Consider the following 22,108-nt stretch of genomic DNA (forward strand, 5'->3'; position numbering starts at 1 on the left):
GAATGCTTTCTCATACCAGCTCGAAACTCATGTCTATTCAGCCAGTCCTCCAAGGGAGGCCATGTGTGGTTGCCTGTGGCTGCCAAGGCCCTGGTGGGCTACAGCGACTGAGTGAGGCGCGGGGCAAGCTGGTGTACCAGGGCCCGCCCCACACGTTAAGGCCTCTGGAGAGCAAGTGACTTCTCTCCACCCTGCCCACAGAACCGGGTCCTGGGGAGCACTCTGGACATAGAGGACAGAGACACCGGGGTTGGAGGAGGGCTCTCTGATGTCAGGTGACCCCAAAGCACACGAAGACCAAAAGGACAGGGAGGCGACAGGAGCATCATCTTCTATTTCAGGAGATTGTTAGCCCCACTCCAAAAGATGAAGTTATCTTCTAAGTTGACAACCAATCAATGTAATCCATCACAGTAACAATGCACAGAAGATAAAACTCATGATCATATAAATGAAGAAAAAGCATTTGACAAAAATTAATATTCATTTATGATAAAGACTTGCAGAAAATGAGGGATAGAGGGGAATCTCCTCAACCTGAAAAAGGGCATTCATGGAAACCTGAGCCAACGTCACACCTAGCGGAGAAAGACTGAAGACCTGCCCCTAAGACTGGGAATGAAGCACAGATGTCCACTCTTGCCACTCCTGTCCAGCACTATACTGAAAGTCCTGCTAGTGCAAAACGATGAGAAAGAGGAATGAGAGTCAACCTGATTGGAAAGGGAGAAACAAAATTGTTCCTATTTGCAGACAACAAAAAAGTCTTGTAGCTTTTACAAGTAAGTTCAGCAAGGCTGCAGGATGGAAGGCCAACAGCCAAAAATCAACAGCTAGAAACTAAGTTAAAAATCAACACCACATACGATAGCTCCAGAAACATAAAATATTAAGGAATAAATCTAACAGAATATGTACGGAATTTGCATGCAAAAAATTACAAAATGCTGATGATAGAAATCAAAGAAGATCCAAGTAAATGGAAAAAAATATATTATGTTCATGGATGGGAAGATCCGACATGGGAAAGATGTCAGTTCTCCCCAAAGTGATCTACAGGTCTCATGCTGCTTAACCAAAATCTCACAATGAATTTTTTTGTAGATTTAGATAGGACGACCTAAAATTTCTGTAGAAAATTCTAAAATTATGTAAATAGCCAACACAACAGTGAAGTGAGAGGAAACACTTCACACAATTTTGGATGAAAGGACACTCTAAAGCACACAAAAACATATCTGCCAATCACTTATCTGATGGGGGACTTGTACCCAGGATACATAAAGAGCTCTCAAAACTCAACAGTAAGCAAACAAACAACCCAGTTAAAAACCAGGCAAATGACTTGAACTGAGAGGTCACCAAAGGGTATATAATGAAAGGCAAACAAGCAGGTGAAAAGCTGCTTACCACAGTCAACAATCAAGAAAATGCCGATCAACCACAGTGAGACACCGCGACGCACCCATCAGAACGTGGAAAGTGAAGAATGGTTGACAACACCAAGTGCTGGTGATGATACATCACTGGGCCGGGGGGACACGCAAAATGGTACAACCACTTGGGAAAACTGTTGGCGGTTTCCAGTAACGTTCAATGTACACTTACCATGTGAACCAGCAATCCCACTTGTAGGTATCGATCCAAAAGAAAGGAAAACATATGTCCGTACCAACACCTGTACGTGAGCGCATAGTGAGGCTTTCTTCACAATCACCCCAAACTGGGAACTGCCCAAATGGCCCTTGAGTGGTGACTGGATGGACGAGCTGCGGGGCAACGGAACCCTACCCAGCGGCGAAGAAGTGAGCACTGATTCACGAGACGACGTGACGGAGTCTCTAAAGAGACCCAGTGAGAGAGGCAGCCTCTGAAGGTCACCGACTGTATGTTCTATGTATGCAACACTCCCGGAAAGACAGAGCAAGAGAGACAGACAGTGGATCAGCATCGCCAGGGGTATGGGTGGTGGGACCAGGCTGTTGTGTCAAACCTCAGGGCTGCACGCCAAAATGGGTCTCGTTTACTCGGCGTTAATTTTCTGAATAAGATAAAAGTAAGCATGGAAAACAGACTCTAAGAGCAGACAGACTTTTAAGGCAGGTCAGAAACTGCCTGGGGCAGGAGTGTGGCGGCAATGAGTGGGTGCAGTTCCCAAGGGGGACAGCCCTGAGCCTAGTCTGCTCCAGCGGTCACACGGATGGATGGGCCCTGGGCCTCCAGGAGAGCGCCGCCAGCGATGGCAGTCCCCCCTGGCACGGTGAGGCCGGGCTCAGACGTCATTTCCACAGTGCCCAGCGTTGGGGGGGCCTTTGGCCCTCTCTGATTGCCACAGAGTACCTGGTTCCCAGGGGTGGAGACTTGACTCGGATCACACGCCCTTGCAGGCGCCAGGGCTCTGGCTCCAGCACCCCGGGCTGCCTTCCACGCACCATCCCTGCCGCGGAGGGGGCCTACTCAGGGGCTACCCTGCTGCCCCCGCGAGCCTCGTACATACCGTAGCTGGCGATGACCGGGAGGTGTGGGCGAGGGAGTGTCTGGTGCTGTCCATCCCCCCGTGGATGAGATAAGCTCCCGCGCTGGAGACAATAGGGCTCCCCCCGACATCCATGGTGATGCCCACCATGCTGTGGGAGGGGACCGCTGGCGGGGAGGAGCCTGCCACGGTCACCTGGGCGCCGCCCGGGGCCTCGAAGTAAGAAGCTGCGCTGCTGGGAGCGTACATCTGAGGCTCGGGGTTGTAGGCATAGGCCGTCCGTCTGTCGGGGAGAGAGAAGGGCGTCCTCTGAGTCTCCACGGGGCTCTGGCAAGACTTCCCATCATAGCTGGAGCCCCTCGAGACCGAGCACGTGGGGTCAATCAGACATGAAATGGTCAGGGCGGTGCAAACGAAGTTCAAAGTGATCATTTCTGGAAATATTAAGGATCACGGATGACTCATCGAAACTATTGCTGAAAAGTTCTAAGTGTGTAATGGGGTTGCAGGGGGAGCTCCTCTGTGGAGACGTAACAATTCCGTATCTCACTGTGGTGACAGGCCATCTGTACCCGGGGTAGGATGACCTCGACCGCATGCCATTCACGCACGTGCACGCATGTACGCACGCGATGGTGTGTAGGCTGCTACGTGTGAATGAGGCCCAGGAGCTAGTTGACAGCCCGTCCCAGTGCCAGTCTCCTGGGATCGTGCTCTGGTCACAGATGTCACTGCTTGGGGAGGCGGGACCAAGGGCACACAGTCAGCAACTGCCTCAAGAGTCTGTGATTCTTGGGGCACATGGGTGGCTCAGTGGGTTGGGGCCTCTGCCTTCAGCTCAGGTCATGGTCCCAGGGTCCTGGGATCGAGCCCCACATCGGGCTCTCTGCTCAGCGGGGAGCCTGCTTCCTCCTCTTTCTCTGCCTGCCTCTCTGCCTACTTGTGATCTCTGTCAAATAAATAAAATCTTAAAAGAAAAAAAAAAGAGTCTGTGATTCTTGCAAAACAGAAAGTGTTCACCAAATGAAACTGCCGAACAAAAAGAATTTCTAAGTGATACCAAGAATTTGTCTGCTATTCCTTCCCCATTTGGATGAAGTGATATACCCTGTGGTTTGAGACTCAAATTTTTAGGTTCTGCTCACTCATGTAGGGCTGGCCCCAGGAAAAGGTGGTGCCTGAGGCTTAGTGACATGTATAGTCACCTCTGAGTGGCAGGAGGCCCCACTGACTGGTGACCAGGAGGCCTGCACCTCTGTCCCGCCTCCCGGGGTGACAGCCGATCTAACTGGAGCAGAAGGTCAAGCTCAGGAAGTTGACGCTGAGATGACCTACAGACCTCGCTCGGGTTTCCCGGGCCATCCAGGCATGGATGTGGTCTGCGTGTGCACGGCAGGTCTCGGTGCTGTGCGGCAGAGATGCACACAGCTCTGGCCATCACCGCAGCCAACCCTCACACCCGACCCCTGAACTTCTGGAAGGAGGTCGTGGGAATCAAACGAACCAAAGGGTTCACGTCTGGAGCGCAATGAGCTTCATGGAAAAATGTATCATTTTCTGCCCTAAGAACCCCATAGTTCGACGGTAGAACTCTCTAGAAGCCCTTGACAAACAGAAAATCAAGTTTTATCAACACTGCAAAGAGCCAGAGGTGAACCCAGGCACGCGGGAGAAGGTGGAGACTGCAGTGGGGTCTGGACTGTGAACACGGAATCTTCGGGCTTAAACGGCTGGACTGGGGAGTATTTTGTTTTGTTTTGTGGAAAGCCTGCCTTTTCTGGAAGTGAGAACCAGAAAAGCCTGTGATTTCTGAAGTCTCCGCAGGGCTCTCCTGTCCTAGGACCGCTGTACTGGGTCCAACATCACCCAGAGGAGGTGGAGAAGTTCCCGCACACACAGGCCCAAATGGGAAGAGGTGGGGGGAGTCGTGAGGAAAGTTCTGGATGTGGCCCACGCTTGTCCGCGAGGGGAGGGGAGACGCACGTACAAGGCTCCATTCGTGTAGACGGCGTCTCCGCCCTCCACGTACTGCACCTGCGGGGGGTACACGTGCTGCAGGGGCTGCACCTGGAACGACATCGGGGACCGGGCGTTATGCACGCGGGCTCCGGCGGGGCGGGCACGCCTGCCCTCGCCCTTCGTGAACACTGACTCCTACAGTTCCGATATCCTGCCCCAGCCGTCCCTTCGACTAAGAAACTAGGAGAGCTGGTCCCCAAGAGGCCCCACGGGCGCGGAGCTGCTCCCGACCTATGGCTCTGCCGCATTCTCTGGTCGCGGCGGCTCATTCCCTAGGGGAGCGAGGCAGGCAGCCCCCATTCTGTGGCGGGCCGGGGTGCGGGAGCCCAGTACTGCAGAGCGGAGCTGGGATGGTAGGTTCCTGCCACCCGCCAGCCGCTGGGCAGAGGGGCAGGTCCTGCTGGACGGAAGCCAGAGCTGTGGACAGAACCTGACATTGGTGGGGGGGAGGGTCAGACACCCCTTATCCCTGGCAGGGCAGAGGGCTCGAGCTGGTCATACTGCACACGGTCTCTCTGATGTCCCCTTTGGGTGGTCCTGACACCCCTCTCCTGAGGGGCGGGGGTCCTGGAACCACACTGGGGAGACCTTCAGTCTGAGTAGGATTCAGTGTGAGGCAGAGAGGAGCCCCAGGAAGCCCCCCGCCCCTTTCTGCTGCACCCCTGCCCTCACCTGTGGCTACATCAGTTCAGCATCTCGGCAGACAGGGTGCTGGCCGGGGTGGGGGGCATGGGTTGAGGGGGGGATGCCCGAGCTCCGTGTGCAGAAACGTACACCCTCCCTACAGAGGGAACCTTAACGAATGCCCCATCCAACCTCCTTCTGGGGTGAGAGAACCAGGGGCCGGGGCTCACTGCGGCCTCAAAGTCCCTCTGTGGAGCGGCAGGCTGGGGCTGATCCCCCTCCCAGGACCAGCCGGCGCACTACAGGAGGCACACCAGCCCCTGGGGTAGGGAGCATCCCCGAGAAGTTTCCAGGGACTGATGTGCTGGGGCCAGGCTGTGCCTCGGGCTGGGGGAGACGCAGAATCACTCTGCAAGTCTAAGTTGCCCAGAGAGAAAGGCTAGGGCAGGCCCAGTCCCACGGGACGCTTCTGGTATCACGACGCCACTCGCGTCTCCCTCAAGGAGCTGAGACAGAGCCGCTGGTTCCCTGTGGGCCTCCCGGAAGCCTCTGCTTCTGTCCCACGACCCGAAACCTGCCCCAGCTGCCTTCAGACCAGTGCCTCTGAACACACCAGCGATCGAAGCCAGAGCCCCCTAGGGACAGGGGCGTGCTGTCTGGTCTCCGCGGTCACCCAGCTAATGCGCCCGGTTCCCAGGGCCCGCATGATCGGGATTCAGCACATCACCGAGCTCAAGCCGGCGACCTCCAGCCCTTGGCGGAGTCCGGCCTGCCTCTCCTTGTGCATGAAGTTGCCCCCACAGCCGTGCCCCCGTGCTTCGGTCCACAGCCGCTCTGGCGGACAGAGGCCGCGCTCGGCAGGGTGGCGGGTGGCCAGCCCGCTAAGCCGCAGCACGTGCTATTTGGCCTTTTCCAGAAAAGGAAAAGCCGCTGCTTTTCCTGAGCTGCTGCTCTGGGCAGCTTTGTAGCTGGGGGCCCAGGGCCTACAGCTCTGTTCCCGGGCCCCTGGGTTTCACCAGAAGCACATCCTGGGTCTCGGCACTGGTCTGAGGGCACCGTGCTTCCTTCCCCAGCAAGTTCCATGTTCCTTCAGTCCCGAAACGTGGCTTCTCTGTCTGCGTGTCTACCTCGGTACCCCAGTGCTCTATCGAGGTGCTGGCTTGGACCCCGAATGCTGGAGCTCTGAATGGATGAAAGACCGTCAGCTTTCTTGGCCTGTGGCGAACTATCTGCAGTAAAAGATTTTTTTTTTTTTAAACACAGCTTCTGAAAGAACTTTCTGGCAAAGCACTGAAGATATCAAAGACAAAAGGGCAGCAACAACAGGAAAGGATGCCTCGTTCAGAGAGGGCTCCACATCGCTAGGGGTTAACGTGTCCCATGCCCCCTGTGCCGTGGTTACCTGCTGCGGCACCTGCTGGACCCTGGGGAGGGAGATTGGCTGCATTTGGGCCCCTTTGGGAGCCGAGCCCGCTGCCTGGACCAACACCCTCTAAAAGGGAAGGAGAGAAGGACATTTAGACTTTGACTCAAAGTTTGGTCCTTATCACAAACGCAGATTACAGCCGGAGCACCGCCACCTTCCAGGAACACAAGCAGGCCTGACAGGAGGACAGGATGGTATGTGGGTGCACGCGCACGTGCACACACACACACACTCGTTCACATGCACGAGCACGCGCACCTCCACCTGCCGCCAGCAGCTCTCCCTCCCTGGGGTCTGTCTGTTCCGCAAGGTGACGTCGGCTGTTGCCGGCACCAAGCTGAGAGGTCTGGTGATAAGAAGGCCCCCCCCCCCCCACCGCTGTCCACATCGCCTTCCCCGGCCCTGGCCCCAAGCTGGGGCTGGTGACCGAGGGCGGCTGCCGTAGTGGGAAACGGGGCGGGACAGCGCAGGGCTGGGACGTGAAGCGGGCAGGGTGCGCCTGGAGAGGCGAGGCAGCAGGAATTCCTCTCTCTGGCAAGGAGAGAGGCTCCTTCTGCTGAGGGAAGGCAGGGCTGCCCGTGAGCATGAGTGCTTGGACCTTTCCAGAAAGGGAGTGCCCCAAGTGGGCAGCAGGAAGTCTCGCAGGGGGAGCGGAGGCGGTGCCTGGGGGGCGGGGCAGGGGATGGGCATGTGGGCCGCTGTGGAGACTGGAAGCATCTCTAGCGGGGCCAGAAGGCTTGGAACTGGGGAGGGGATGCCGTGTGGGGCCCTGGCACCAGCCAGCCAGGTCCCGGCCCGCAGGAGTCTGAGACCTGCCGAGGCAGCCAGGGGTGGAGGGCTGATGGGTCAGGTTCGAGTGGGCAGGGAAAGATCACAGCCCCTTGGCACCCTGGGCTTGCGAGGCCCATGGGGCGGGGCAGGGGGGGCTGCTTTATTGCAAGAAATAAAAGCTAAACGAGTCTGATTAGCTATTCTAAAATGAAGAACCACTTGGAGTTAGGAACGATGGGGCTTTTCTGGCTTCATCAAGTGTCATGCTTCTAACTTCTGGAATCGTGCTCGTGAGGGGTCACATGGCCCCAGTGGACCTCTGCACACGTCTCCAAGCTTCCAGTCTGTTCCACTGCCCTCGGCTCTGTGTGGTCTTATGTCAGCTCTGTGTTTGGGCCTGTGGTCTATTTCCACCCACGGCAAAAGCCTGGAAGTCAGGAGCCTTCACGCAGCAGGTCTCTCCTTGCAAATTTTCAAGCCCGTATCCATTCGAATGCTAGAACTCTAACCAATCTGTAGCCTTATCCACAAAGTCTTCCTGGGTAAAAGGGACATTTCCCAGGTATGAGAGAAATTCCATTCAAGGGTAAGAACAGACTAAGTTGGTTTCTTTTCATGTTTATATCCTTGAGTCCTTGGTGGGACCTTTTCAACAAATAGCTACAGACATGCTAATTTGGGAAAGTATTGATTTTCAGATCGGGTGCTTTTCAGAACCTAAGAGGATGCGATCCCCCTCCCCGGCCACATTGGTTTCCCCAGAACAGCCCGAGCCCCAGGCAGCAGGCGGCTGCTCTGTTACCTGCGGGGAAGCTGGTACCGGCTGGGCCACGGGGGCCTGTGCTGCCGCCGATGGACACAGGGTCACAGAAGCCGGCGAATCGGATCCACCCTCCGCATTCTGCATGCTCAGTTCTAAAGAAAGGCGGAGAGAGACTGAGTGGAGAGGGGTTGCCATCGCGAAGCCCTAAGTGGCGCTGGATGGTTCCTACACAAGGACCCCAGCGCCCTTGACCCCTGCTCCTTAGATGCCCAGAGAGCTGCGCTCCCCGCCTGCCGCACCCCAGAGATAGCCCCAGCTATCTCCAGACATTATTCAAGGGGGGGAAAAGGCGATAGACAGTGGGAATAAAGAAGCATTTTATCGGGGTGCCCCGGTGGCTCAGATGGGTAAGCGTCTGCCTTCGGCTCAGGTCATGATCTTGGGGTCCTGGGACGGAGCCCCGCATCCGGCTCCCAGCTCAGTGGGGGGTCTGCTTCTCTCTCTCTTTCCTTCTGTCCCTCTCCCCTGCTCATGCTCTGTCTTAAATGAATTTAAAAAAAGAAGAAGAAGAAGAAGCACTTTATCTTGCGCTGGAGAGAAGTCCTGCCTTCTGTTCCTAGAGATCCTCGCCCGCGAGAAAGCATAAAAGGGTATTTCTTTGCAGCCAGATGCATATGTCTTTCAGAAAGGTAGTTTAAAAATTCTATACAAAAAGACTCATTTCATTTTTTAAAAAGATTTTATTTATTTATTTGAGAGACAGAGACTGGGAGAGCACAAGCTGGGGAGCAGCAGAGGGAGAGCGAGAAGCAGGCTCCCCCGCTGAGCAGGGAGCCTGACTCGGGGCTCGATCCCAGGACCCTGGGACCATGACCTGAGCCGAAGGCAGAGGCTTCCCCAACTGAGCCACCCAGGCGCCCCGAAAGACTCATTTCATACCAAGATAATGTGGCAGGGGATACAAAACAATCAGTCTATGAAAATGCTCACAGGCAAATGGTCTTGGCTTTTTAAGAAGCAGCTGCCCTTGAGAAGCTGTTAAATATGCGAACTGTGGAGAGGGCGTGGCTTTGTGGGCAGGTGCAGCCCCATCCCGCCCCCCGCCCCCCGTTATCAAGTGGTCTCCCCACTTCTGCCTCATGGGGAGGCCTGAGAGCAGCACACGGCACACACCGCGGGCCCAGGACGGACGCCAGAAGTTCACATAAGCTTTCCCAGCCCACCTCTCCTGATGACAGAAGCAAGCAGAGAGCCGGGTGCAGGTGTTTAATCTCTGAGTGTTGGTTTAACCCCATCTTCCCCAATGAGGAAGATTCTAGGACTCTGCCCATTCCCCCCCACCAAAGCCTTTGGTACCACAAGAGCCACTGGATGGATCCGTGGAGGTGTGGCCTGTGCCTGTGGGGGGTTCCCGGTTCCCTGACTCCGTCCTGACCACTAGATGTCCCCAGAGCCACGCGGTGACTGGCCTCCCTGCTTTCTTCTCTGCCAGGGAAGGAAGAGAATTTCCAATGTGTATTTCCTGGGTCTCCCACTCTCCGCGCCTTCCCGACAGAACTGACCTTTGGAATCATTCTGTAGGAAGCTGCTCAGTCAAGGTCTTATTTACAGATCTCCCCAACGTCGGAACCAGTCACCTGCCCCCGCCCCCCACATCACTTTGGCGGCAGTGGGAGGAAATTGCTGGACTTGGGCTCTCTGTGGAGAGAATGCACTGGTGACGGAGGGAGAAAGCTGACTCAGAGGCCAGGGGCTTGTTTGCAGGCAGAAATCACTGTGCTTCAAAGTCTCAGTCTTGTTAAAATCAGGGGAGCCCGGGAGAGCATGAGGCTTGAGAGTGAGCCCATGCTCGGCTCACTGGGGCCAGAATGCACCTTCCAGAATAGAAGTTATTCAAGATCATGCCAGGTTTTCACATGAGTGTACTTCCTAGTTTAACATGCTGTTTGCCGCATGCTGTCTGCCACCTGTTTAGTGTACGGTGTTCAGGCCAAGGGTCGCCAAAGCTTTTCTGCCAAGGTCCAAAGACTTTAGGCACATCTGGTCCTGTTACCACTACTAGATTTTGCTGTCCTGGCACAAGAATGATCCCTGCTCTCTCTCTCTCTCTCTCTCACACACACACACACACACACACACACATCCTGGTTGTGTTCTAGTAAGACTTCATTTAGAAAAAAAGGGCGACAGGCCAGGTTTGGACAACAGACCATGGCTGCTGGTCCTTGGTTCGTGTAATTTGGGTTTGGTGAAGCAATGTGGGTTTGGAGCATGGGTAGAAAAATGGCACGGCCTCGATTCAAAACCGTGGGGTCCACCGCCCCGGGGTCCAGGGCGGAGTCCCTGCGGCCCCATCTCCCCAACATGCCAGAACTGGAGGAGCCACAAGGGATGACCCGCATTGTTAGGAGGATGAGGCTGCCGGCCCGTGAAGACAAATGCATTAGCGTGTGGTGGGAAGTGACAGCAGAGCGCCCGAAGCCTAGAAAGTCACGAAGAAAATCCCCAAATCCTGGAAACTCAGGAGCCAGGTTACAGCCCTTGGAACTGAAGACGGGAGTTTGGGCACAAGGGACAAGTCACTCTGGTGAGTTGCAGTGGGTTGAACGGTGACGCCCGAAACTCAGGGCCGCTCCTAGTCCCTGAATGTGAGCTCATCTGGAGAGAGCGTCTTCGCAGATATAATCAAGGTAAGGATCGAGAGGAGCTCATTCGGAGTAGGGCGCGCCTGAAATCCAAGGACGGTGTTCTTTTTTTTTTTTTTTAAAGATTTTGATTTATTTATTTGACAGACAGAGACTACAAGTAGGCAGAGAGGCAGGAAGAAGCAGGCTCTCTGAGGAGAAGAGAGCCCGATGCGGGGCTCCAACCCAGGACTCTGGGATCATGACCTGAGCCGAAAGCAGAGGCTTTAACCCACTGAGCCACCCAGGCGCCCCCAAGGACGGTGTTCTTGTGACAGACAGACTAGGACACGTGGGGAAGGCAGCCACGTGACAGCGGAGGCCACGTGACAGCGGAGGCCACGTGACAGCGGAGGCCACGTGACAGCGGAGGCGGAGAGGGCGGGGTGCAGCAACAGGACTGGGAAGCCAGGGATGGCTCCGGCCGCCACAAACCAGAGAAGGCAGGGAGGCTCCTTCCCTAGAGAGAACACAGCTCGCCGGCACCTTCAGGTCTCCAGAACTGTGAAGGGTCAAGCCCCCCAGGCTGGGGTACTTTGAACGACAGCCCCGGGAACCTCAGGCAGGGACCTATATTATGAGGAGCACAGCTGGGACAAAAGCATCCCGTGCAATGGCTTCTGGGTAGTGCTTCAGGGCCGTGCATGACCCGGGCAGTTGGTAAATATTTACCAGATGAATAAATCCCTCCGTGTCTCCTTAGTAGCACAGCCCATACCACAGTATACTGAATGGTACACGGTGTTGCAGGTAGAGTCTATGTAAAGTGTCATTTACAGGGGCGCCTGGGTGGCTCAGTGGGTTAAGCCTCTGTCTTTGGCTCAGGTCATGGTTTCAGGGTCCTGGGAGCGAGCCCCGCATCAGGCTCTTTGCTCAGTGGGGAGCCTGCTTCCCCCTCTTTCTCTGCCTGCCTCTCTGCCTACTTGTGTTCTCTCTCTCTCTCTGTCAAATAAATAAATAAAATCTAAAAAAAAAAAAAGAAATATAAAACCAGATGTAAAAAAAAAAAAAAAAAAGGTGTCATTTGCAACCTACCTGGTTATTTTAAGGCTGTGTAGGACTCTCCTGGGATATGTAATGACCTTTTGAGACTGACTGTTCTACTCCCCCTGAACACATCCCTTAATGTTAGCATCAGACAGACAGACTGACAGATGCCATGTGGGCCAGCCTGGCTGCTTCCATATGTTGAGGGCATGAAATCCTTCCCTACCCATCTAAGATAACCAAGGTCATACATTGCCTATAAGCTGATCCAGTTTCCTGAGTTGTATTTCTCTGAATTGTTTTTTTATTTGGGGCCATTAATCAAGGGCCCTTAACACATCAAAGTTAAGGTGTGTGTTTTTTTTTTTAATTGCTTATTAAGAGGCATCCAACAGCACTGGCTTTCAGTAACTGTAGAGCATTGGTGGGACTAACTCTCCTGTAGATAATAGTTTAAAAATCTGAACAAGGGCGCCTGGGTGGCTCAGTGGGTTAAAGCCTCTGCCTTTGGTTCAGGTCATGATCCCAGGGTCCTGGGATCAAGCCCCACATCAGGCTCTCTGTTCAGCAGGGAGCCTGCTTCCTCCTCTCTCTCTGCCTGCTTCTCTGTCTACTTGTGATCTCACTCTGTCAAATAAAGAAATAAAAATCTTTTAAAAAAATCTGAACAAAATATTAAAACACACAACACAGACACACACACACACACACACACACACACACACACAATTTAAAGACACAGTGGGGCAAGGGTGGCCGAGATAGGCAGAGCCTGCCAGGGAGTCCACCCTTGAAAGAACTCTGCCACAGTCAGACCAGTGATTCTGAATTTTTGCCAGGGGCACGCCCCAGTCCATGAATGCTTCAGTGCAGAAAGCAACAGCCTGGTTGTCTTGAGTGTGAGAGGAGAGAGTTCAGAATATTAAGAGGAAATCCTGAAAGAGAGAGAGCCATATAGGGGGCATGCCCCCAGATCTGCCTAGAGTCCATCCAAATCTTCAGCCAACTTACTAAACCACAATTGTGTGGGGAAGACACCAGGGGTTTGGGGGGAAACCCAGCAGCTCAAAGATTAACAAACTAAGAGGAGATTTCAGCTGCTGCTGAAAAAGATATTCGCACGAGGGACAGGGTTTGAGTCCAGCCAAGATAAACACTAGCAGAGGGAGCACAGCAGAATCCAGAAATTCCACAACATAGCATTCATGATATCCAGGGTCTGATACAGACCACAGATGATGAGAAGAAACAGCTATGACCCATACCCAAGAAAAAGAGAGGAGGAGTGAATTATAACCAGACCAAGACAATTCAGGTGGTACAGGTAAAGCAGCTACTAAAAATATGTCCAAGAACTTAAAGGAAGTTATATGTACAATATAGGAACATACAGGAATGTCAGTGGAAGACGAACTGTTAAAAAAAAAAGAAGTAGAAATTCTGGAGCTGAAAAGTACAATAACTCAAAGGGAGATTTATTGATACACGTAACAGCTGATTAGAGATGGCAGAAGGAAGAGTTAGTGAACTTGAAGAGAAATCAGTGGAACGCAAACTGAAGAACTGAAAGGAGGAAAAAATTGAGGAAAATGAACAGAACATGCAATCTAACATATATGAAACTGAAGTCCCAAAAGAAAAGGAGAATGGAGAGGAAAAAGATATATTTGAAGAATGGCCAAACATCTCTTAAATTTGGCAAAAGATATCAACCCAAGAATGATAAATACAAAGAAAACCAAATCAGCTGTATCATGGTTAAATCGCTAAAATTAAAAAAAAAAAAAAAAGAAAGAAAAAGAAAATTCTGAAAGCAGCCAGAGAAAAACTACATCTTTTATGAAAAAGAATAATAGTATGGATGGTAACCAACTTCCCATCAGTGACAACAGTGACCAGAAGACAATGGGATGACATATTTAAAGTGGTGGGGGAAAGCTGTCAACCTAAAATTCTATACCCAGCAAAACTACTCTTAAAAGAAAGGTGAGTTAAAGACATTTTATGATAAACAAAACCTAAGAAATTTTGTTGCCTACACTATGAGAAACTCAAAAGCAAGTCCTTTAGGGTGGAGAGAAATAACACCAAATGGTAAACTTGTGTCTTCAAGAAGGAATAAAAATCACCTGAAATTATAACTATGTGGGTAATTACAAAGGAGTGTATTTTTTTCCTTTTCTTCTCTTAATTTCTTTAAAATACATCTATTTAACAAAAAATTATAACACTCCATTGTGTGTTTTTGTAACACATGCAGCAGTGAACTATACAACAATAATAGCACAGGACTGAGGAGGGGTAAATAGGATTAGACATGCAAGGTTCTTGCATTTTACATGTAGTAGTCTTATTTGTGATAAATTAAAGATACTTTAAGATGTATCTTTACATTATACATTGTATACATTAAGATCACCTTAGATCCCTGAGGTAATCTCTAACAAAAAAACACCCCAAAACATGTAGCTTAAAAAATAATGAAGAAGCAAATGAAATGTTAAATATATCTGTCCTCAGAAAAAGGCAGCCAATGAAGAACATAGGAAAAAAAAAGATGAAACAAATAGCAAAATGGCTTTCCTAAATTCAGATAGATTAATAATTACACTAAGTATAAATAGATTAAAATTTGAATGAAAAGACAGAAATGGTCAGCCTCAGCTTTTTAAAAAAAGGTCCCCTGATATGCTGCCTTTTTAAAAGAAACCTTCTTTAATTTTTAAAAGATTTTATTTATTAATTTATTTGAAAGAGAGAGGGAGCATATGAAAATGGGGGGTAAGGAAAAAGGGCAGAGGGAGAGGGAAAGGTAGAACCCCAAGCAGACTCCACACTGAGCATAGAGCCCCATATGGGGCTCAATCCCATGACCCTGAAATCATGATCTGAGGTGAAACCAAGAGTTGGATGCTCAACCAAATGAGCCACCAAGGCCCCCTGAAATACTTATTAAATATAAAGGCCCATATGGGTGGAAAGTAATAGAATGGAAAAAGATACAGCATGCAAACTCTAATTAAGCTGGAGTGGCTATAATACTGAGACAAAATTCCTTCAAGACAAGGAATATTACTAGAGATAATGAGGGAGGGACATTTCATCCTCATAAACTGATAATGACATAATCATTATATTAGTGTAAGCACCTAGTACTATAGCTTCAAAATACAGAAAGAAAAAATTAACAGAACTAAGGGAAAAAATAGATAAAGAGTCACAGTTGGAGATTTTACACACTCTTCTCTCAGTAATCTTGACAGAGAATAAACAAAAACAGCAATAATGGTTTATCTGGGTGACACTATCAACCGCTGAAATCTAACGTTTATAGTGCACAACCAACCAAACCTGCACGTTCTTTTCAAATGTTACAAGGAATATATACTAATATAGGTCATATTCTGGGCCACAAAACAAGTCTCAATATGTTTCAAAAGATTGAATTATACAATAAGACAAAAAAATTAGAGGTCAGTAAGATGTCTAGAAAAATGCTAAATATTTAGAAAATTTAAAAAACACCTCTAAAATAACCCATAGGCAAAGAATAAAGTATAAAGGAAATTAGAAGATACTTTGAACTGATTAATAATGAAAACACCATATATCAAAATTTAGGGATGTAGCTAAGAAGTTCCTAGAAGGAAATGTTTAGTTTTATAAACAAATTAGAAAAAATGGCTTAAAAATCAATCACTTAAGTTTTCAGCCTTAGGAAGCAACAAAAAGACAAGCAAACTGAACTGAAGCAGAAAAAGGAAATAATAAAGGAAAAAAATGAAATAAAACTCCACAAACCATGTAGAAAATGACAGAACCAAAATTTTCCCCAAACTGAAATTTCTTTTTTTTTTTTTTTTAAAGATTTTATTTATTTAATTGACAGACAGAGATCACAAGTAGGCAGAGAGGCAGGCAGAGAGAGAGAGAGAGAGAGAGAGAAGCAGGCTTCCTGCGGAGCAGAGAGCCCGATGCAGGGCTCGATCCCAGGACCCTGAGATCATGACCCGAGCCGAAGGCAGCAGCCCAAACCACTGAGCCACCCAGGCGCCCCTGAAATTTCTTTGAAAAAGAAGTAAAAGCCATGTAAAGACGGAGGAAACATAAATTCATACTATTAAGTAAAAGTAAGTCCATGTGTGTTGTATGATTCCAACTATATGACATTCTGGAAAAGGACAAACTATGGAGAGGGTAAAAAGATCAGTGGTTGCCAGAGGTTTAAGGGGAAGAAAGGATGAATCAGTGGAGCACAGAGGATTTTTAGGGCAGAGAAACTACTCGGTGTGATACTATAATGGTGGATACATGTCATCATACATCCACCAAACCCACAGAATGTACAACATCAGGCATGAACCCTGATGTCCCTTATGGACTTTGGGTGATGACAACATGTCATGTCAGTGCACGTCTTGTCTACAAATGCACCACTCTGGTGGGTATGTTGATAAAGGGGGAGGGTTAGGCATGTGTAAGGGCAGAGAGTACATGGAAAAAAATCTCTGCACCTTCCTTTTAACTTTGCTGTGAACCTAAAACTGCTCTAAAAAAGTCTAAAAAAAAAAAAAAAAAAGATGGACAATTCTCTATAAAAGATTGATAAGAAAGAGAAAAGAAAAAACCCCCAAATTGCCAACATGAAAAATGAAATGAGATATACTGTTACAAATCTTAGAGAAACCAAAATCATAAGGAACACTTATGAACAGCTTTAACCAATAAATTCACCAGCTTTGATCAAATTAACATTTTTTGGGGAAAAACACAACATACCAAAACTGACACAAGATGAAACAGAAAATGTGAAGGTCATATCTAGCAAACAGACTGAATATGTTATTGAAAGCCTTACAAAGAAAACTTCCGGCACAGAGCCTTTCGCTGCTACATGCTATAAAACACTGAAAAAGGAGTTAGTGCACAAATTCCATCAGAAAATACAGAAAGGAATACTTCACTCATTTTAGGAGGTCATCAAAAGCCTGGTGCCAAAACTTGATAAAGATATCACAAGAGAAGTATTTAGACCAATGTCGCTCCTGAACACCTATGCAAAAATGACATGAAATATTAATAAACCAAAGATGGCAATATAAAAATAATAACCCATACTTACATTTCCAACTGCTTCTTTTTCCTTAACGAAGCCCCAACTCCTTCCCTCCTCAAATGATTTTTGACAAAGGTGTCAAGGCAATTCAACAGAGAGAGAAAGGTTGTTTAAACAAATGGTATATCCATATGGGAAGAAGAAAACAAATGAATTTCAATTCCTATCCTGTCCCACACACAAAAATGATTTTAAATTAGATCCTAGACTCACGCTTGAAAGCTAAAACTGTAAAACGTCTAAGAGAAAACACAGAGGCGTAGGCAAATTTTCTTAGACAGAATTCAGAAAGTAGTAAGTATGACCAAAGAACTCGATAAATTAGATTTGTGAAAACTGAAAAATTCGTCCATTAAAAGGCTTCAAGAACACAGATCAGGGGCACCTGGCTGACTCAGTTGGAATAGCACGCAACTCTTGATCTCAGGGTCATTACTTTGAGCCCCATGTCAGGTACAGAGAGTACTTTAAAAATAAATAAATGAACTTTAAAAGAAAAGATTTTATTTATTTGAGAGAGGGAGCAGAGTGATAAAGAGGGCAAGAGCAGGGGGAGGAGCAGAGGGAGAGGGAGAAGCAGACTCCCTGCTGAGTAGGGAGTCAGACTCCGGGCTCCATCCCAGGACTCTGGGGGTCACAACCTGAGCCAAAAGTAGACACTTAACCGACCAAGCCCTAAATAAATAAAACCGATCCAGGTGCCCTAAATAAATAAACTTCTTAAAACACACACACAAATCATTTAAGCCACAGTCTGGGCTTTACAAAAAATATCTGCAAATCATGTATCTAACAGAAGGTTTTATCCACAATATGTAAAAAGCTCCTACAGTTTAATAATAAGAAGACAACCTAATGGGCAGAAGACTCTAACAGGCTCTTCACAAAGATCTCCAGATGCCCAACAAGTATGGGCGTCTGGGTGGCTCAGTGGGTTAAAGCCTCTGCCTTCGGCTCCGGTCATGATCCCAGGGTCCTGGGATCGAGCCCCGCCTGGGGCTCTCTGCTCTGTGGGGAGCCTGCTAACTCCTCTCTCTCTCTCTGCCTGCCTCTCTGCCTACTTGTGATCTCTTTCTGTAAAATAAATAAATAAAATCTTTAAAAAAAAATGGTGCTCAACAGTGTTAGTCACTAGGGAAATGCATATTAAAGCCACAATGAGATACCAGTAAACCATTGCCAGAATGGCTAAAATAAGTCTCACAATAACCAATGTTGTGGGCACCGGGAAAAACCATATCTCTCACACACTTGTAGGAATGTAAAATGATAGAATCGGATCAGAAAAAAAAAATGTTTGACAGTTTTCTGGAAAGTTAAGCCCATCCGTTAGCCCAGAATTCCTTTCTGAGGTGTTCATCCAGGAAATACGGAAACACGTCTACAAAAAGTCCTGTACACACAGATTTACAGCAATTTTATTCACAACAGCCAAAACAGCGCAATAGCTCTAATGCCCGTCGTCAGGAGAGGAGATGAGAGACTGCAGGTTGTGTGAAGTAAAAGATGAAGATTGTAATCACTAAAGCAACCATTTAAAAAAAAGATACAAGAGATGTGGCAAGAAAGCCGGTAGAGGAGCACTCCTGGGTCATCTGTGATTAATACAAACAGACGGACGCGGGCATACACAACACCCGGGTCAGTCTCCAAGTCATTATGCTGAGTCCAAAAAACTGTATCCAAGAGTACATGATGTGGAACAGACAAAATGAACCGAAGGTTTAAAAGAAAAATCAGGGGGTGCCTGGTGGTTCGGTCATTAAGCGTCTGCCTTCGGCTCAGGTCACGATCCCAGGGTCCTGGGATCGAGCCCCACATCAGGCTCCTACTCAGCGGGAAGCCTGCTTCTCCCTCTTCCACTCCCCCTGCTTGGGTTCTTTCTCTCGCTGTCTCTCTGTCAAATAAATAAATAAAATCTTTAATAAAAAAAAAAAGAAAGAAAAGAGGGGTGCCTGGGTGGCTCAGTGGGTTGGGCGTCTGCCTTCGGCTGGGGTCATGGTCCCGGGGTCCTGGGATTGGGCCCCACATCGGGCTCTCTGCTTGAGTCTTGTTTGAGTCTGCTTCTCCCTCTCCCTCTGCCTATCTCCCTGCTTGTGCTCTGTCTCTCTCTCAAATGAATAGATAAAATCTTAAAAAAAATAAAAAGAAAAAAAGAAAAGAAAAGAAAAGAAAAATCAGATCAGCGCAGAGGGAGCAGGAGCCGAGGGGGAAGGGACAGGCGGGGACTTTCCGGGGAGGTGGACAGACACGTTCTCCAGGAGAACAGGGTGTGCATTACGTGGAATGCCCATTTGTCAATATCAGACAGCCAAGATTTGTGCATTTACGGTATGTAAATTTTAACCTGAAAGACAGCGTACGACTATAATCACGGAGAGGAGGATGGGGTGCGGAGGAGGCGTAGAAGGCACGAGGCAGCGGAGTGACGGTGAGTGTCAGCTGGGAATCGCGGCACCGGCTTCATTACACTGTGTTCATCTTGTAGATGTTTGAATTTTCCGTACCAGCAAGTTAAATAAAAAACCCACCTGGCAATCAGTTTTCAGCCGCAAAGGGTAAGCGCCAGCACATTTTGTCAAGGCCTCTCTCCGCAAGCTCTGGTTTGCTACGCTAGCGGTCCTTGGAGATGAGGGCCGTCGGTCAGGTGGTCCTTCTAGAAGGTGTGGGGCTGGACCTACCGACCTTTCCACCTGGCAGGACAGGGGACGCAGGGAAAGGGCTGGCCCCAAAGATAACAGCACTGACCAGCCACATTCTGCAGCACATTTGGGAATCTCTAAATTCTGCTGGTCGGGCTCCTCAGCAACAGTAGTCACCTGAGGTCCCTAGGCACACTCTCGCGGGTCCATGTGCGGGTCTGCACCTCTGCTCAGAACGTGAACTTGAACTTGCAACAGGAACTGGGTGGGACCCTTTGACGGTCTTCCCCGTCTGCTCAGTCAGCATCATTTGTCCTCTCTCCTGATCCTCTGCCCAAGGCCGGGCCGAGCATTCTTTCCCGGGGTCCCAGGAGCCTCAGGACGGCCAATAAAAAGGTCTACAGAGGCCTCGAATACGAGCCATTGCCCAGCTTGGTGAGGTTGGCCCGAAGCTCCCCGTGGCTCAGAAACACACCCAGCGTGTTGTCTGTAAGCCTAGCACGTTTCATTGGCCATCTGGTCCCCGATGAAGACACACTTGAGGAATGAAGTGGGCCAGTGTGGCCTCGCTGGATGGCGGAGAAAGCACAGCAGACCTGGGGACGCTGCGGGGGACACTCAGCAGGGGGAGCCTGTGTGAGGTTCCCCCGGTGTAAGTGAGGGGCGACAGGGACCGGGCATGGCGGGCCGCAGCCTGGGATTCCGCCCCATGACCGGATCCGGCCCTGAGCACAAAGGGAAGAGATTTCTGTTTACAGGAAAATACTCTGGTTGCCTAGTGACCAGTAATGGCAGGAAAGGAAACGCAGAAAAAGCTGAGGGCAGTCCTGGGCCCTGCTCCTGGCCGGCGCTGACTCACTGCGACCTGAAGCCGTCTCATTTCTATTCCTGTTCCTCCATATGCCAAGTGGAGGGGTCACCTGCCTTACATAGGTCTCATGGTATTCCGAAAACAGCTTGTCATCTGCGGGTAAAGAGCAAAGAGCAAGCACCGGGTTTTGTTACCTTCCTTCCGACTGGCCCGTTAACGTCCGCTTTGGGGAGACACATGCCCTTCTCCTTTGCCTTTGGGGACAGACACGGGGCCTCCTCAAAGCCACAGGCTCATGCTCTCCTGGGGCGTGGCGGCATCTGGATGGCACCAGGCTCCCTTGGCCCCCGAGAGAGCGATCCCTACTTTCCCCATGAACAAGAAGCGACAGGTCCAGAATGTTCTCCGAGAGCACCAGTTGTCTCAAACCCCGGCGTCGGCCCGGATGCCTGTGTTGACATTCCAAGTGGCATGACGAGAAAAATCGTGTCCCTTTGCTTCTCTTGGATCCCTTCCGTGTGAGGGCAGGGTCCAAGGAGCAGGGGGCGCGAGCTTCAGATTCTGTCCGTGCTGTGCCCGCTGGCCTGGGGCTGGGGCTCGGCCCTCAGGACAGCCCTGCTCGGTTCCAGGCGCTGAGAGGAGACACGTATGTTTGGACAGCTTCACGTCCATCTCCTCCTGGCTGAAAAGTGTCTTCATTGACACTGCACGATGGTAGAAACCACATCCTTTCCTGCTCTGGGGTCACTGCCAAGGCGCCCACTAGTGGGCACGAGGCAGGGCTCCCAGCCTGGGCACTGTTGACATCGGGCCAGGTTGTGCTCTGCTGGGGTTGGGGCGCATCTGGGACACTGTGGGGTGCTGATCAGCACCCCTGGTCCCCACCTGCCACACGCCAGGAACCTCCCTCTACCCGGAGTCTCCAGACACCGGTGAATGTCCCCCCAAGGGACAGGATTGCCCCGACGGAGCCCCCCCACTCCAGGGGAGGTGCAGGGTCTGAGACACGAGCTGGACAGACGGGTCTGCGTGGAAGGGACGAGCAGGCAGTAAGAGCAGGAAGCGTAACAGAGGGCACCGCGCTCGGCCCCATGGAGCCAGACGGAGAGGCTGAAAGGCCGGGCCCGGGAAAGAACACCCACTGTTTCTAGAAGCATCGAGCCTCAACTTCCAGTAAGGGCAGCTCATTATTCCCTCCTTGCCTAAGCTGTCCGGGTGCCCTGTCATGCCTTAACTTTTCACTTTTCTTTTTCTTTTGCAGCAGTGGACTTGGAAGGATCCCGGAGCTGGCTCCGAGCTACTCTGGAATAAAGTATCTACAGAATTCAAATTCCTTTTTCTGTTGGTAAGAACTGGGCTTCTGTTCCTGTTTTCTTCTCCATGGCCAAACGTTCGCTCGCTCTCCAGCAGAGGAGGGGGCCCAAGCCCTGGAAGTTGGCCGTCCTCAGGGCTCCCGGCAGGACGTAGGGGCTGGGGTCCCCTGAAGCCAAAGGCTCCTGTCCTTCTTGGGGGGGGGCAGGCTACTCTGATCGCCAAGGACAGGGGCCTCTCCCCCCATGGTAACAGGGCAACACCCATTTACTTTCCTCTTAAAGAGACATGATTTGACTATTAATTTAAAAACAACCCAAACGAAGCTATGCTTCCCTCAGCTCACGTGTGGTCTGATTTTAGTTGCCACTTGCAACTAAAACCACCCAGCCTTCACCGACACCTTCACCCAGCAGACAGGCTTTCGGCCGCAACCCCGTTCAAACGCCACCAGACTTAGTCTCTAAGAAACCCAAAA

The 22,108-nt window shown here is 50.2% G+C and overlaps 1 protein-coding gene across 3 annotated transcripts in view; it reads right to left on the reverse strand.

The window, feature by feature from the left end:
* RFX2 (regulatory factor X2) overlaps positions 1-22,108 on the reverse strand; it is an 89,022-nt gene that overhangs the window by 29,985 nt on the left and 36,929 nt on the right. For 2 of the 3 annotated variants that reach the window (XM_059388782.1, XM_059388781.1), the window contains exons 2-5: positions 8,119-8,231; positions 6,522-6,611; positions 4,464-4,543; positions 2,498-2,759 (exon numbers count right to left, since the gene is read on the reverse strand). In XM_059388782.1, coding sequence (XP_059244765.1) covers positions 2,498-2,759; positions 4,464-4,543; positions 6,522-6,611; positions 8,119-8,223 — 537 coding nt within the window. In that variant the 5' untranslated portion in view covers positions 8,224-8,231. The remainder of the gene's footprint in view (positions 1-2,497; positions 2,760-4,463; positions 4,544-6,521; positions 6,612-8,118; positions 8,232-22,108) is intronic. The other variant, XM_059388783.1, reaches the window with a different exon arrangement.

The sequence above is a fragment of the Mustela nigripes genome, chromosome 2 (genome assembly GCF_022355385.1).
Source record: "Mustela nigripes isolate SB6536 chromosome 2, MUSNIG.SB6536, whole genome shotgun sequence".
Lineage (NCBI taxonomy): Eukaryota > Metazoa > Chordata > Mammalia > Carnivora > Mustelidae > Mustela > Mustela nigripes.